The 12749-nt window shown below is 38.8% G+C and overlaps 2 protein-coding genes across 2 annotated transcripts; both read right to left on the bottom strand.

Moving 5' to 3' along the window:
• Nucleotides 1-6609: 6609 nt before the first annotated feature.
• LOC111592383 lies at nt 6610-7570 on the bottom strand. The gene has a single exon (XM_023304557.2). The coding sequence runs from the start codon at nt 7544-7546 to the stop codon at nt 7118-7120; it is 429 nt and encodes a 142-aa protein (XP_023160325.1). The 5' UTR covers nt 7547-7570; the 3' UTR covers nt 6610-7117.
• On the bottom strand, nt 7543-8587 carry LOC111592382. Its single transcript, XM_023304556.2, has one exon. The coding sequence runs from the start codon at nt 8484-8486 to the stop codon at nt 7635-7637; it is 852 nt and encodes a 283-aa protein (XP_023160324.2). The 5' UTR covers nt 8487-8587; the 3' UTR covers nt 7543-7634.
• Between the last annotated feature and the right edge of the window lie 4162 nt (nt 8588-12749).

Below are 12749 nucleotides of genomic sequence, written 5' to 3'. Positions count from 1 at the left end.
CTGTGAAAGGTTGTTTAGTAAAACTGCAAACGAAATCAAACCAAAAACACAGCACGTTACATGGTCTTTCGTTTCATGCTGCGATTCTGTTGACATAGGTTCAAAAAGAATACGAATCGATTTCAAGTCTGAGATACGACTAAGCTCAGCTCGGCAAACTGGAGTTGAAGAGAGCGCTAAGAGAGATTATTTGCGGTTTAATTAGGGCTCGAGGCTCATTCGTAAATTTCAGCTCTCATTTAATTAGCCCAATAGCCGAAATCAATATCAATTTAATTAACTCGAAATTAGCATAAGTATTAGGAATGAGTTTTTATTGAGTTGGCTTTGTTATTCAAATATCTGCAAAATATTGTCTTGTATTGGCAGTGAGTTTTGGATTAAGTATATTTAAATTATTAACATATTTGCGTTTAGTGCATAGATCATAAATTTTCAGAGCTTCTTTTTATAACAATTTTGAAAAAACTTAAGAGAAAATCTTATGAAATCCTTAATTAATGTCATAAACCCTTCTATATAATAAATAGATAAATAAATCCCGTTTCATTGATATACAAAATGTATTTCTTTGCTTTATTATAACATAAGCTTGTATAACTATAAAAAAATATCCGATGCTATATGATTGTTTTGACAAGAGCCTAGATATCATGACAGGGATCTGAACTTTCTGTATATAATTCCTCTATTGAGAGCTTTCAACTGAACTATTTTTAGCTAAAAATATTCAAGTGGAAGCAAACTATGCAAATTCAAATTCCAGGCCAGTGAACGTGTGTAGTTTTTTAGCAAATTGTTTTTGTTGGGTTTTTATTTATTTTTAGACTGGAATTTAAATTAATATTTCTAGTTATTTTCTCTCATATCTCATTCCATTTCCTAGATATTCCTGCTTTAATAAAAGGCATGAGGTGGAAAACATTACTTGAATACGTTACTTATTCAATATCCTAGTTTATTAGTAAAGGGACACTTTACTTAATTAAAAAAAAACAATTGAATTTAAAGTTTTTATTTTGTATGTTAATAATTTCAATTCATTTGTTTCTAGAGACTGATTTCTTTTTCACTATTTATGTATATTTTCGTATACAGATTATTTTATCTATTTAAAAGTATTTTTCTCGTTTCATATCATAAGCATTAAATATGTATGTTTTCTGGTTATATTTGCAATAATAATTAACCTTCGGGTCTTCAAGTATAGTAAAGACGCCATCCCTGCCTAAGTAGCAGCAAAACAAAAAATTATTTAAGAAATTCGCTTTTGAAAAAGTGGGTACAGTTGGCTGCACTGAACCGGTTAACAGTGCGCTGTGCGATGGGAACAGTCATGCGCAGTGCGTACTCGCGGATGCAACAGTTGTGTCCTTACACAAAACAAATAACAAACAAGGAAGGGGATTTACGAAACGGAATCGAAAGTGCCGCAAGCCTGTATGGGCAAGTGGAATAGAAACATTCGCAATTACACTTCTGGTGGCTGCTGTTGTTGCTGCTGCTAATTGCAGTTACATCATGCGGACTGGGCAGTTAGTGGGCCTCGGCGAATAGGGATTAACTGGTAGCGGGTATTGGTTTTAGCCATGTCAAATGACGAATGCTTGTACACTTCTCTTGGGGCTTAGCCGGACAACTATGTCAACCCAAATTTTGTGGGCTTCGCTGAACGCGACATAGGTTGCGAGGGATGCCCAACGAGAGTGAAGGGAAAGCTCTGGTAAATAGCGCCAAGGGCGTCGCCCGGCCGCGGATTAAGAACTTGCCGTCAACTTAGCGTCGAAGCAGGCGCCAATTTTCGCACAAAATACAACTGAAAGGCCGTCCTGTTAATAAGATCAAGTATATCTACCCAGGCAAATAAATGCGACTATAATCCGCATTCATTTGGATACATAATAGCCTCAAGCCCTTAACGCTTTTTAATTGCCAACATTAACATTAATCAGTTTATTTGAGCTGAAAGCGACTCAAATAGGATACAATTTTTGATCTGTTGCAAAAAAAGGGTTTCAATTAGCTCACGGGATTCTCGTCAATTTTTATACAGATATCAGCAGCATATGGGCATGTCCAATGAGAGACAAGGCAAAGTCTTTCAAGGCTAATCTTTGGGGGCGGCAGCAGTGCCCCTGTTCACTGGGAAAGTTGTTGCACTTTTGTTTGAATTTCCTTGGCTTTTTCATGCTTGTGTGGCCGTCAAAGTTTTGTGGCCCCTGTGACATTTTAAAAGCGGCTGCTCGCACCCCAAAAAGACGCAGCGCTTGAAAACTTTTATGCTACACATATACATATCTAGATATCTATCCATATAGGGACTACTGCATGTGTAAGTGCGTATGTCAGCACATGTAAGTGTGTTCTTAAAGAACCGCAGGGCAAACTCGTGTCTCGCCTGCCTTGCCGCCTGCCTGCCTTCCTGCACGTCTCCCCCTCCATCTGCCTGGCTGTGAAAGTTTGAGCCGTTTGACTGGCTAATTTGCTGTGAAAGCTGATTGGCACATAATGAAAACGATGCTCAGTTCAGTTATTTGATTTTAATTGAGGTTAAAACTCGCATCAAAAGCTGACTGATTGACATATAAATATAAAATATTTTGCTTTAGTCAACTATAAACAATTGCTGTAAAATATTGACAAGGCAATCAAACATAAATATTGTCAAATTATATTTCTCATTTAAAGTTTAAGATTTGCTTTTGAATGCATTTAAAGCATTGAATGAAATTGAAACATTTCATAACTTTATAACAATTCTTAGATATAATTAAACGTATTAAAAATAAAATAAAATACCAAGCAAACACAATCCGCTCAACTTGTTGCTTTCAACATTGCAAATTTCTTTAATTAAACATGTAAACACAAATCGAATAAAATTTAAGCTTAGAATGCAATCGACTCTGTGCATAAGACGTGGCTTATAGTGGAAATAAAGTTTCAAAAATTTTTTTTTAATCGCTTATAGCTGTAAGTAAACTGGGCTTGACTTAGTGTAATAACATAATAACATATGAGATTGGTTTTCAGCCAAACATATACCAAAGAGACTAAAGAGCTTTAAAAGTATTGGATATATTAATATATTCGGAAATTATTATATACATATTGTTATGCTATAGAGCAGCATTAAGTTAATTGAGAGCATTTTTATGAACATATATATTCAATTTATCTGGGCAATTTGCAGAGCTGTCGACGCACGGGCAACTGCACAAATCGAACGATAGTTGCTCGCTCTTCTTATGCTATGGAAGAATGTATGATCAAACCGATGCGCAATGAGAACGAAGACACAAGTTATGATTACAGAGAAAACGGAACGGGCGACTGCAATCTCTTATCAAAAATCTCTTACAAAGCTAGTCTATTGGGCCGCTCTTAATTTGCTCAACTCATACAATATTAATTCTTGGCATACATATATTAGACAAATATTTATATATATTTGATAAGCATAAAACATAAATACTTATACCTGTTATTTAATAAATAAAATCATGTAAAGAAAATCTACACACTTCACTTACAACTCAGCTTCAACAATAGTGCTTTGAAGCGTCAAAATTGATGCTGTGCCGAAGAGATTTAAATTTACGGGCGAATCTCCGGCATGGAATATATTTTTGCTTATATTGGAGTACAAAACATATTTGACTGAGACATATGAATCGAAAAGGCTTGGAGCATTGAATGATTTTGTGCATGCAATAAAATTGAAATTCAATGAAATCAACATCCATCACAAGCAAGTGAACCAACAGCTCAGCTGATGTTGATGTTGTTGATGATGATGATGATGATGATACTCTTAAGAGTTAAGCATTGGAATACGATGCGACGCGATTTGCATGACGCTGACAAATTTGGTGGAATCGATGGTTGGAAATGCGTGGAAAAAATCATGAAGAGCGTGTATTGAATAATTTATGACCATGTTTATTTTTGCATTGGGTTCAGGCAAAATATTATGAGTTTACACGCAATCTTTGCACTGCCAGACTGTTAATGCTGCAGGTGTATTTGTATATTTTTTAAAGCCAATCGACCTTGGTGGGTTCTGCGTGCTAAATAAGATATGAAGTGGGCAAACGGATGCTGATTTGCGTAATCATAAATAAAATGCGAGCTGTAATAAATTGTGTGGACATGAAGAAGGCTGTGAAGACAACGCGGATTATTAATATTTTCCATACTGCTTTTCAGCTGGCTCTGTTTTTTATTTTTGTTGTTTTTGTTTGCCTGTTTTGTTTGAGCTCTTGAAATGTGAGCTCCAGCAGTAGCAGCAGCTGAAGCAGGCACAATGACCATAAGAAATAAATCAGCTTTGAGTATAAAAACTCACGTCAACATGCTGCACATATAAAACTACAGGGCTCCTCCTCTTAGCTAACAATCAAGCAGGCCGCTGGTCAGGGCTTCAGGGACAAGAGTTGCCCGGCCATGTTGGCTTAATGAGTGCTGGCCACAAAATCAACGAGTCAGTTCTTGTAAAGAAAAAAGCTGCATGAAAGTCAGCCATCTATGCACACACCCACTCCAAGTTGAGCCACAAGTTCGCTTATTGTTTGCAGAGCTTTCCCGGCAAACTAATATGAAAATTTTAAAAATTGCTCGAGAACCGCAAAGTTAACTAAGCATAGATCCAGCTATAAATTGCAATGTTGGCTTGTGACCAGGAATTAAATTCACATCGGTTATTGAAATTTTTGGTATACCATTAATTAAGCATATGCACAAAGCGAACAACTCGTTTGGTGGCAGCGCAAATCAACAGAAACTCAAGCTTTTTAATTAAATGCAAATTAATTAAAATTTATTTCCAACATATAATGTCAATTTCATGACAACTTTATTGACATTTTTCAATAAGAATAATATTTTAATTGACATTAATGAGTTCTTCAATTAATAAAACTTTAATAGGTGCTCAGTAACAAAGAGACAAAGAAATATGAAGCAGATTTAAAAATGAAATAAACAATTAAAATATAATTTATTAAATTCCAACAATTAATCTCTGAATGAACGCTGAAAAAAAGAGAGGATCTTCACATTAAAGACTTTTTACTTCAGATGATATCTCGTAATAATTGATGCGTTGACAAATGAAATAAGTTTTAATAAACAAACTCGTTTGCGGTGGCGTATACGTAATTTATCATGACCTTTTTGTTATAATCCGAATGGCTTTTGTTAATAAAGCTTCGCTCATACACCATATGGATATTGACATTTAAAGTAAAATCAATTTGTCAATTACATGAAATGTTGTCCCTTCTTTCCGCTCTTATTTTTTTTATTTGCTGCTCACATTGAAACGCAGTATATGTTAAACTTTTAATTCCATTTGGGCATGAAAACCAACAAATAAATCAAAGTCACGCTGTGACCCGGTCTCTGTCTGAGTCCGGGATATGGGTCTGCAATTGCGGCAGCTGCACTGTCCAATGAATTAAAAGTAAAAACAAACAAGCCGCCCATACATACATAACACACACACACACTCACATACACACATGCATACATGAATATATGTGTGTCACATACGGGAATATGGCGAAAGTTTTCAATTTTGCTGCAGTAGCGACTGTGATTTAAGTGTCGAGCTTGTTGCCTGGGACGTCGCGGGCACCAAAAATAAATTCGTAAAATAAAACAAATACAAAACGAAGAGAATATGAAAGCTGTCGAATGCAATCGACTGTCCAATACTCTGTTTAGAGTGCCAATAGAGTTTGAATTAGACCGAAAAATGCTTTTTGGTTTGATTGATTGACTGCAGCTCGAGGGAAAATAAGGAAATTTTGATTGTTGAGCAGAAGGTCAATAGTGGAATAGTTGAAGTAGAGCTATACCTGGAACATGGGGTATATCGCTTTCCGCAACGAACATGTACACAGTCAAGAGACCGCTTTATACAGAAAGAGTATTAGAAGGAAGTGCATATAGTAAAGCCATTTTACGGACGAGCGATCATTTAATCATAAGCATAAATATGAAAAACATTTGCACAAGTTGCTTGCCAGCATTTTATTGGAATGTACAATTAATCGAATTCAATTGATTTTTATTTATGCGCTACAATTTAGTTTCGACTTTCCGCTGCATTTGTGAAAAATGCTTGGCTTTGGGCTTAGATGCGGATTTATAGGCCGTTGCACACTCAAATGTTGATAGTGCGCTTGAATGTGGGTGTCTGTGTGTCAATGAAAGCATCGAACTCGCATATATATGAACTTGTAACAATTAGGTAGGACTTGAAACTTTACATGGATGCCAGCCACAGGCTATAGCACGCAGCTAAAGTTTGATTCAAATAAATGTGTTTCCTTGAAACGATATCCTTGGGTATTCCAACTATGGGCTACCTTCGCCATTCTCATCAAACGAAAGTTTATCTTATTGAAAAGTTAACATTTTAGTAAACTATTAATGCCTGGAATATTTCAATAAAATCGATAAGCTCACAATTAAATTATTTATCAATTTTAAACATATAAATATTAACATATAAAATATACAAATAGTGGATAGAGATCAGGAAGCTCTTTGTATTGCAGCCTTTCCTGGAGCCCATGATTGAGGCAATGAATATGATCACGATCAGAATATTAAATTCCGCCATGCAGACTGCCTTGGGGTTTGAGCAAATGAATATATACATATATATACATATGCATATATATTCAGGTTTAAGCAAGAAATCTGCCATTTGGAGCCATTGTGCTTGACAGGGGCGTTATTTATATGCCCTAGTGTTCTGCTCCTGTTGTGTGCCTGTTTGTTTGTTGTTTGCTGGCCCGCAAAAATAAAAACAAGCTGAGTTAAAACATAAAAAGATAAAAAAAACCGTTGCGGAACACATTTCATAAATCTTGGCCGCGATTGAGCACAACTTGCTTTTTTTGTTTTTGTTTTAATTGTCGTTATTTTTGGCTGCGCTTCTTGGATTCGGTTGGGATTCGCATTCGAGTTTTGGTCACGCGTGCCCTGTGATGTGTCGCTGCTGTCAATGGTCAAGTCAAGGGCGAGCGCATTGCGGCTGCTAAAGAATTATCGCTGGGCTGCGCTGCAGGCGCCACGCGGGAATGCTAAAGGGAATGGGAGATCTCTAATTGCTTGGTGGGAAGCCAGTACCTTGATATTCGCAACCGTTGAGGTCGGGCTTGGCAATGCGTCGCAGTGTGGTGTTTATCAGGCAGACCATGAACCCAATGATGCCCAGCGCTGCACATAGAACAAATATGACGAGCAGCAAGCGCAAGTTGGAGTCCATGTGCTCCAAATCGAAACTTAGCTCTGGTGTCAAGTTGGCGGCTGCAGCAATCTCACGTTGAATCTGCTTTTTCAACTTGTGGCATTGGTTGGCGGACATTAGATGCGGCACCTGATAGGATGGTAGCGGTTGCTCATGGAGCCACCATTCGTCCCAGAACTCGAGCTGATTGTCGGCCAACAGACGATTGCAGTGGGCGAATACTTCGCTCATCCACTGTTGACACTCGGGACTGTTAATATGTTGCTTGCAACTTGGATTCATTGCTCTTTATTTAATGAGTACAAATGTGATATGCCAATACAAAAAAAATATATAAGGTGATGTGAACCTATGCCTACTTGCTGCTCAGCTACACCTGATAATCGTTTTGCTTTCCTCGTCTTAGCCAATTCGCCCAGCGTATGTTGCCGCGGCCCTGGGTGTTTGATTGAGTCGTGGACATTGGCTCATAAGTTGTTGGCATTTTACCAATGGAATCATCGCATTTGTGTGGCTCGCTCTGTATGCTCATGGTTATAGAGGATTGATCTATAAGTGCAGTGGCTCTTTCGGATAGGTCGCTAGTTGTGCTAAATGTCTCCTCATCTGTGGACTTGTCTTGGAATTCATCTGTTTGATAGGCACTCGATTCAACGTCACTTGTTTCCTCAGATTCGTTCACTTGAAACTCATATCCCTTCGCCAAGCTCTTGGGTCCTTTTATTGAAAAACGTTCCCAAAATGTTGATGGCACATATAACGCCTTCTTGTCTACGTTGCTGATCCCCTTCGTTGATGCGAAACATTTGTCCTGCATCTGCTGCAAAATGCCGTCCTTTGATGTCTGGCCGCCCGAGTGCCTGTCAGATCGGGGTGCCGTAACGCAGTCGTCTGGACAGGGCGGCGGATTCTTGAGCACAAAAGCTCTGGCCAGCAACCAAATGATCAAACCAATGCAAAGCGCCACGGAAAGGAAAATCAGCAAAAAGGTCATAGAATTCATGGCCGGGTTGTAATTAAAAATGGGAGCTTGCAGCTCTCGCTGCAGGCGCTGGCAGTCTTCAATTGTAATCAGCTTGTGGTCGGGGCTGTTGGAGCTGTGGATGTGATTCCGATCCTCGCCGATTTTCGCGTTGGGACATCGCGTACAAATCTCGCGCTGCCAATGATCGCAAGCAACGCTGTCTGGGTATATTTTACAAATAGAATTCAAGCGCCGCATTGTGGGAGCTGATGTTTTTGTTGTTTTCAAATTTCTTGTATGATAAAGATTTCAAGACTTTATTAAATTAAATTCCATTTTGTAGTTGTGTTCAGTATATTCTGAATGAGATATTTAATGAAAAATGCTTGGCGCACAGCTGGCAAATGTAGAAACGCCCAAATGCGCATAAATTTTATTTTTCCGCATCGAAACACTTCACACACACATGTCTGCATGTATATGCGACTATATATATGTATATATATGAATATGGCATCCAAAGAAATAAACAAAAACTAACCCAACGCTATCTGTGCTGGGTCGTTGGCTATGCCCACTGCTAGACATTGAGAGGATGTTATGGAATTGGAAGGAGTAAAAGTCTTTCAGTTAGGGGATATAGCTCAAATTTCTTGAGTCTTTTAGAGTTCATTAAACTTGCTCACGTTGGCCATATTTATTGATTTATTGATCAGGTTTATAATTTTGTTATTAAAAGAAAACTCAAGTGAAGCATAGACCGCATAGGGTATATAGCAGTTAATCAGTTCGAGCACTTTATATTTATTTGCCTAGCACGCAATTCTGTGGTGGCAAGTAGGAAACTACTTCAACTAAATGTGCAACTTAATTTGCGGCAAATGTTGATGGTTGCAGGCAAGGAAATGGCAGGAAGCAAGTATTTTTCTTTACGGTCGGAGTCGCGACATTTCGACGTGTCGAAAACTTGACGTGGAAAAATGGAATTTTCGCTTTCGTTGAGTTCCTAATTTTCCTCTTCTTCTTGCGTTTTTTTTTTTTTTTTGACATTTGACACGCAGTCAGCTGCGTTGATGGCAGTCCGAGGCAGCGGTGCCGGCGGAGGTCTGGACTGCCGATGATAATACCTGTAAACGTGACGATGACTTGCTAGATAACATTGAAATATACTGCCAAGCGATGCCACGCGCTGTCTGGCTCATAGCTAGCTGGTGTGCACAGAGAGATCGCGAGAGACAGAGAGGAGGTGGACACACATCAGCCGCAAGGACACATCGGCAATTATAATTAGATGTGGGCGCTTTGAGCTCAATTAAAAAGCACGTGGCTCAACGAGCAGCGTACATGGCCCAAAAATTGGGTTAAAACGTGCCGCTGGCATAGAAATTTGGACCGAAATTGTTTCTGTTTCAATTTGCGCGCTGCATTTTCGGCCATGCGGCGGATGCATGACATTTTGCCTATATTGAAATTTATGCTTCCGACTCGAATTCGAGCGCATTTATACAACTTTTGTGCGCCAAAAGTTTACACAAATTCATGGTAAAAATGTTCGACGGAACTTTCGTATCCGTGCCTGCCGCCCTGCGTCCTGCGCCTGGCGCCTTGCGCCCAAAGCCCTGCGGCGTGCGGTCACCCGGCCGACTACCAAACAGCCCAATATAGACCATATAGCCGATGGCGATGCGGCGGGAAATTGGTTTATTTTATACCCATTGAATGTAATTCGGTGGGTCGCTTAATGGGTGGCTTGGTCGACGGCTGTCGGCAGCATTTGGCAATTTTAAATTAACATGCAATGCGATTTGTTTAGAATTCCAATTAAACCATTTTTATTGCTCATTTTCGAGGGCTGCTGCTTTATTAAACAATATCAGAGTAGACGGAAAAAGCCCTTGAGAAGGATATATATATATATATATATATATATATATATATATATATATATATATATATATATATATATATATATATATATATATGCTTAGTGGATTGGTTTTAATCTTAACACCTTCAAGGTTAAACAAGCGAAAGGTTGTTGGCGCCAAGGCGAGTAGACATTTACTTAAAGTAGATTTTTGGTAAGTAGTGTGAAATGAAACAAATTGATGGTGAAGTAGTGAAGAGTGGAATGGTATGGAATTAAGATATGAAAAGGGAATGTAGATATATTAATTAAAATTAATCAATACTCATCAAAATTAGGGACAACTCGTTTATGTGAACACTCGATCAACTTTTGTATAGATGTGGAACAAAATGGAATCAAATAAAATTTGCTAAAATTGCTTAACGATCTCAAAGCTATTAAAGATTAGCATTCAGCTCTAAATGGATGGAATGAAACTGGAGAAAGTGATCTTTAAGCTGCATAGGAACAAAATGGAATGGAACAAGCGAAAACTGATAGCTGTTGATCAGCAATTTACAAAAATCAACAATTGTACATAACAAAGTGGAATAAAATGGAATGAAACACTTTGGAGAAGCGAATAAAGATGATGATGAAATTACGTTATGCAACCTACTGGGCAATTACAAGACGTATATGTGATTTCAAATTAAGTACACAAGGCTTTAATTAAAGCAGACGAATAAGACCTTTAGCAAGTCCCTACTTCGCAGAGCAACAGTTATTTATGCGTAAAATGAGCCATTTCATGTTAACTGCTCAATCGACTGGCAGTAGATGCCATTTATGGGTTACGGTTAGCAGTCAGCTGGCGTGTACCTGTAGTTGTTGGCGCAAACTAGCCGAGCTGGCTTGCAGCTAATATGCGACTCTGGCCGAATGCAGCCGGGAATCCATTTGCAAACGAGAAAAACATGCGCACACTCAACATGGACTTGGCCATAGCATGTGGCTGCAGAGTGCTCTGCGAATTATTGGCATGGCTTAGAGTGCCCAGCCAAAGAGGATAAGAGGATGAGAGACAGGCAGTGGAGAGATAGCGTATAATAAATTAAGTGAAAGGCATGAATGCGAAGCGTCAGCCTCGAGTTTTAAAATTTAAAACAAAAATTACGAAAATTCTCCCAAACTGGCTCGTTAGTGGCTGTTGCATGTCTCTGCTCTTTTGTGTGTGTGTGTGTACATGTAAGTGCCATAAATTGTGCCAGATACTCTGTTCTACTACTACATGCACTCGTGTACCGTCTGTTTTCAAATGTGAATGTTTCCATGCATGACTACACTTTGCCTAACTGATTCTAAAAACCCAAACACTATTTGGCCAAGAGTGCGATTTTATATCATTAAATGAGGATTTGCTCCCTTGAACATTTGCAATATTTGCATTGCCTTTTAACTCTTAGAAACTGAAAATTGTATTTTAAGTGTAGATGGAAACTTAATATGATCCAAATTCTGCATTCATTATGAAAATTCGCAAATTTTAATTAAAAGTTCAAAAACCATTGCTATGTCCTCCTGTTGCGCAGCTTTGACTGCATTGTATGAATTTGAACTTTTCATACTTTATCGTCTTCTTTCTGCATGCTGATCAAAGATTTAAAACGTTCGGACTACAGCATACTTCTTTGTTCAATACCTTTAAAGCACAGAAGAATTCCTTCAATAAATACCTGGCTCAAGTACTTAACTGCTAAGTTAGCTTTCAAAAAATATTTCATTCGTAATATTAAGCGCTTTATGTGAAGTAAATTAAGCAGAAAGGATAGTCAGGCAGCTGTAGGAGTTCGCTCAGCTGCTGATATCTGGTGCAATGGCCGTGCTCGAGCGAGTTCTTTATCCGATTCCACCCCTGACTGAGGTATTGTTAATGCCAACACATTTGCGCATATTTTTCCAGCTTGGCAAATTTACGCATCCTGCAGCAGAAGCATGGGCGACTGGCAAGTGGCAAGTGGGCGGGTCCAAGACGTGTAGTACTATTCACGCCCAGTCACGGCATCTTTTCCACTCCGGCACTTTGCGAGTGCGCGTAAATCCATTTGAAGCGAGGGATTTTCATCTTTCAGGTTGCGCTTGACGTAGCTTCGCCAGCAGCGTTGCCAGACCATTTCCGACTGCAGCCTGTTTACGTTGGCCCAGGACTTATCGGAGTTGTCCGGATTTATGTGAAGAGCACAATGTGCTGATTACAATGGCCCCGTCCAGGCCGTGTCCCGGCCGTGTCCAGTCACTGCCTCCGCCAAAGTTACGCAGATTAAAAGCGTCGCTTATTCAGCCTTAATTTATGGCGACGCATAGAAAGCGAAATACTCCGAGCATGGAATACGGCGTGCGGTCAACGGAATAGAAAATTCAACGGTATCAAATGAAGAACAGCTGCATTTGAATCGAGAATATCGTGAACTTTCGAATTTGGCAACTGATGGGCATCATTTAATTGAATAGAAACTTTTACAGGCCGCAAGTACCGCAAGGCTATTGACTCTCTTTTCCTAGATATGTATATATATATTTTTCGTACATATATCTAGAGTCGGTCTCAATACAGCAGCGAGAATTTCCATGGCGCGACTTCTCGCAGTGCACCAAAAAGGGAAATTTAATGA

Source organism: Drosophila hydei, unplaced genomic scaffold, assembly GCF_003285905.1.
Source record: "Drosophila hydei strain 15085-1641.00,03,60 unplaced genomic scaffold, DhydRS2 tig00000063-arrow-pilon, whole genome shotgun sequence".
NCBI lineage: Eukaryota > Metazoa > Arthropoda > Insecta > Diptera > Drosophilidae > Drosophila > Drosophila hydei.
The sequence above is the reverse complement of the archived record's forward strand: the minus strand, read 5'-3'. Positions and strand labels throughout refer to the sequence as shown.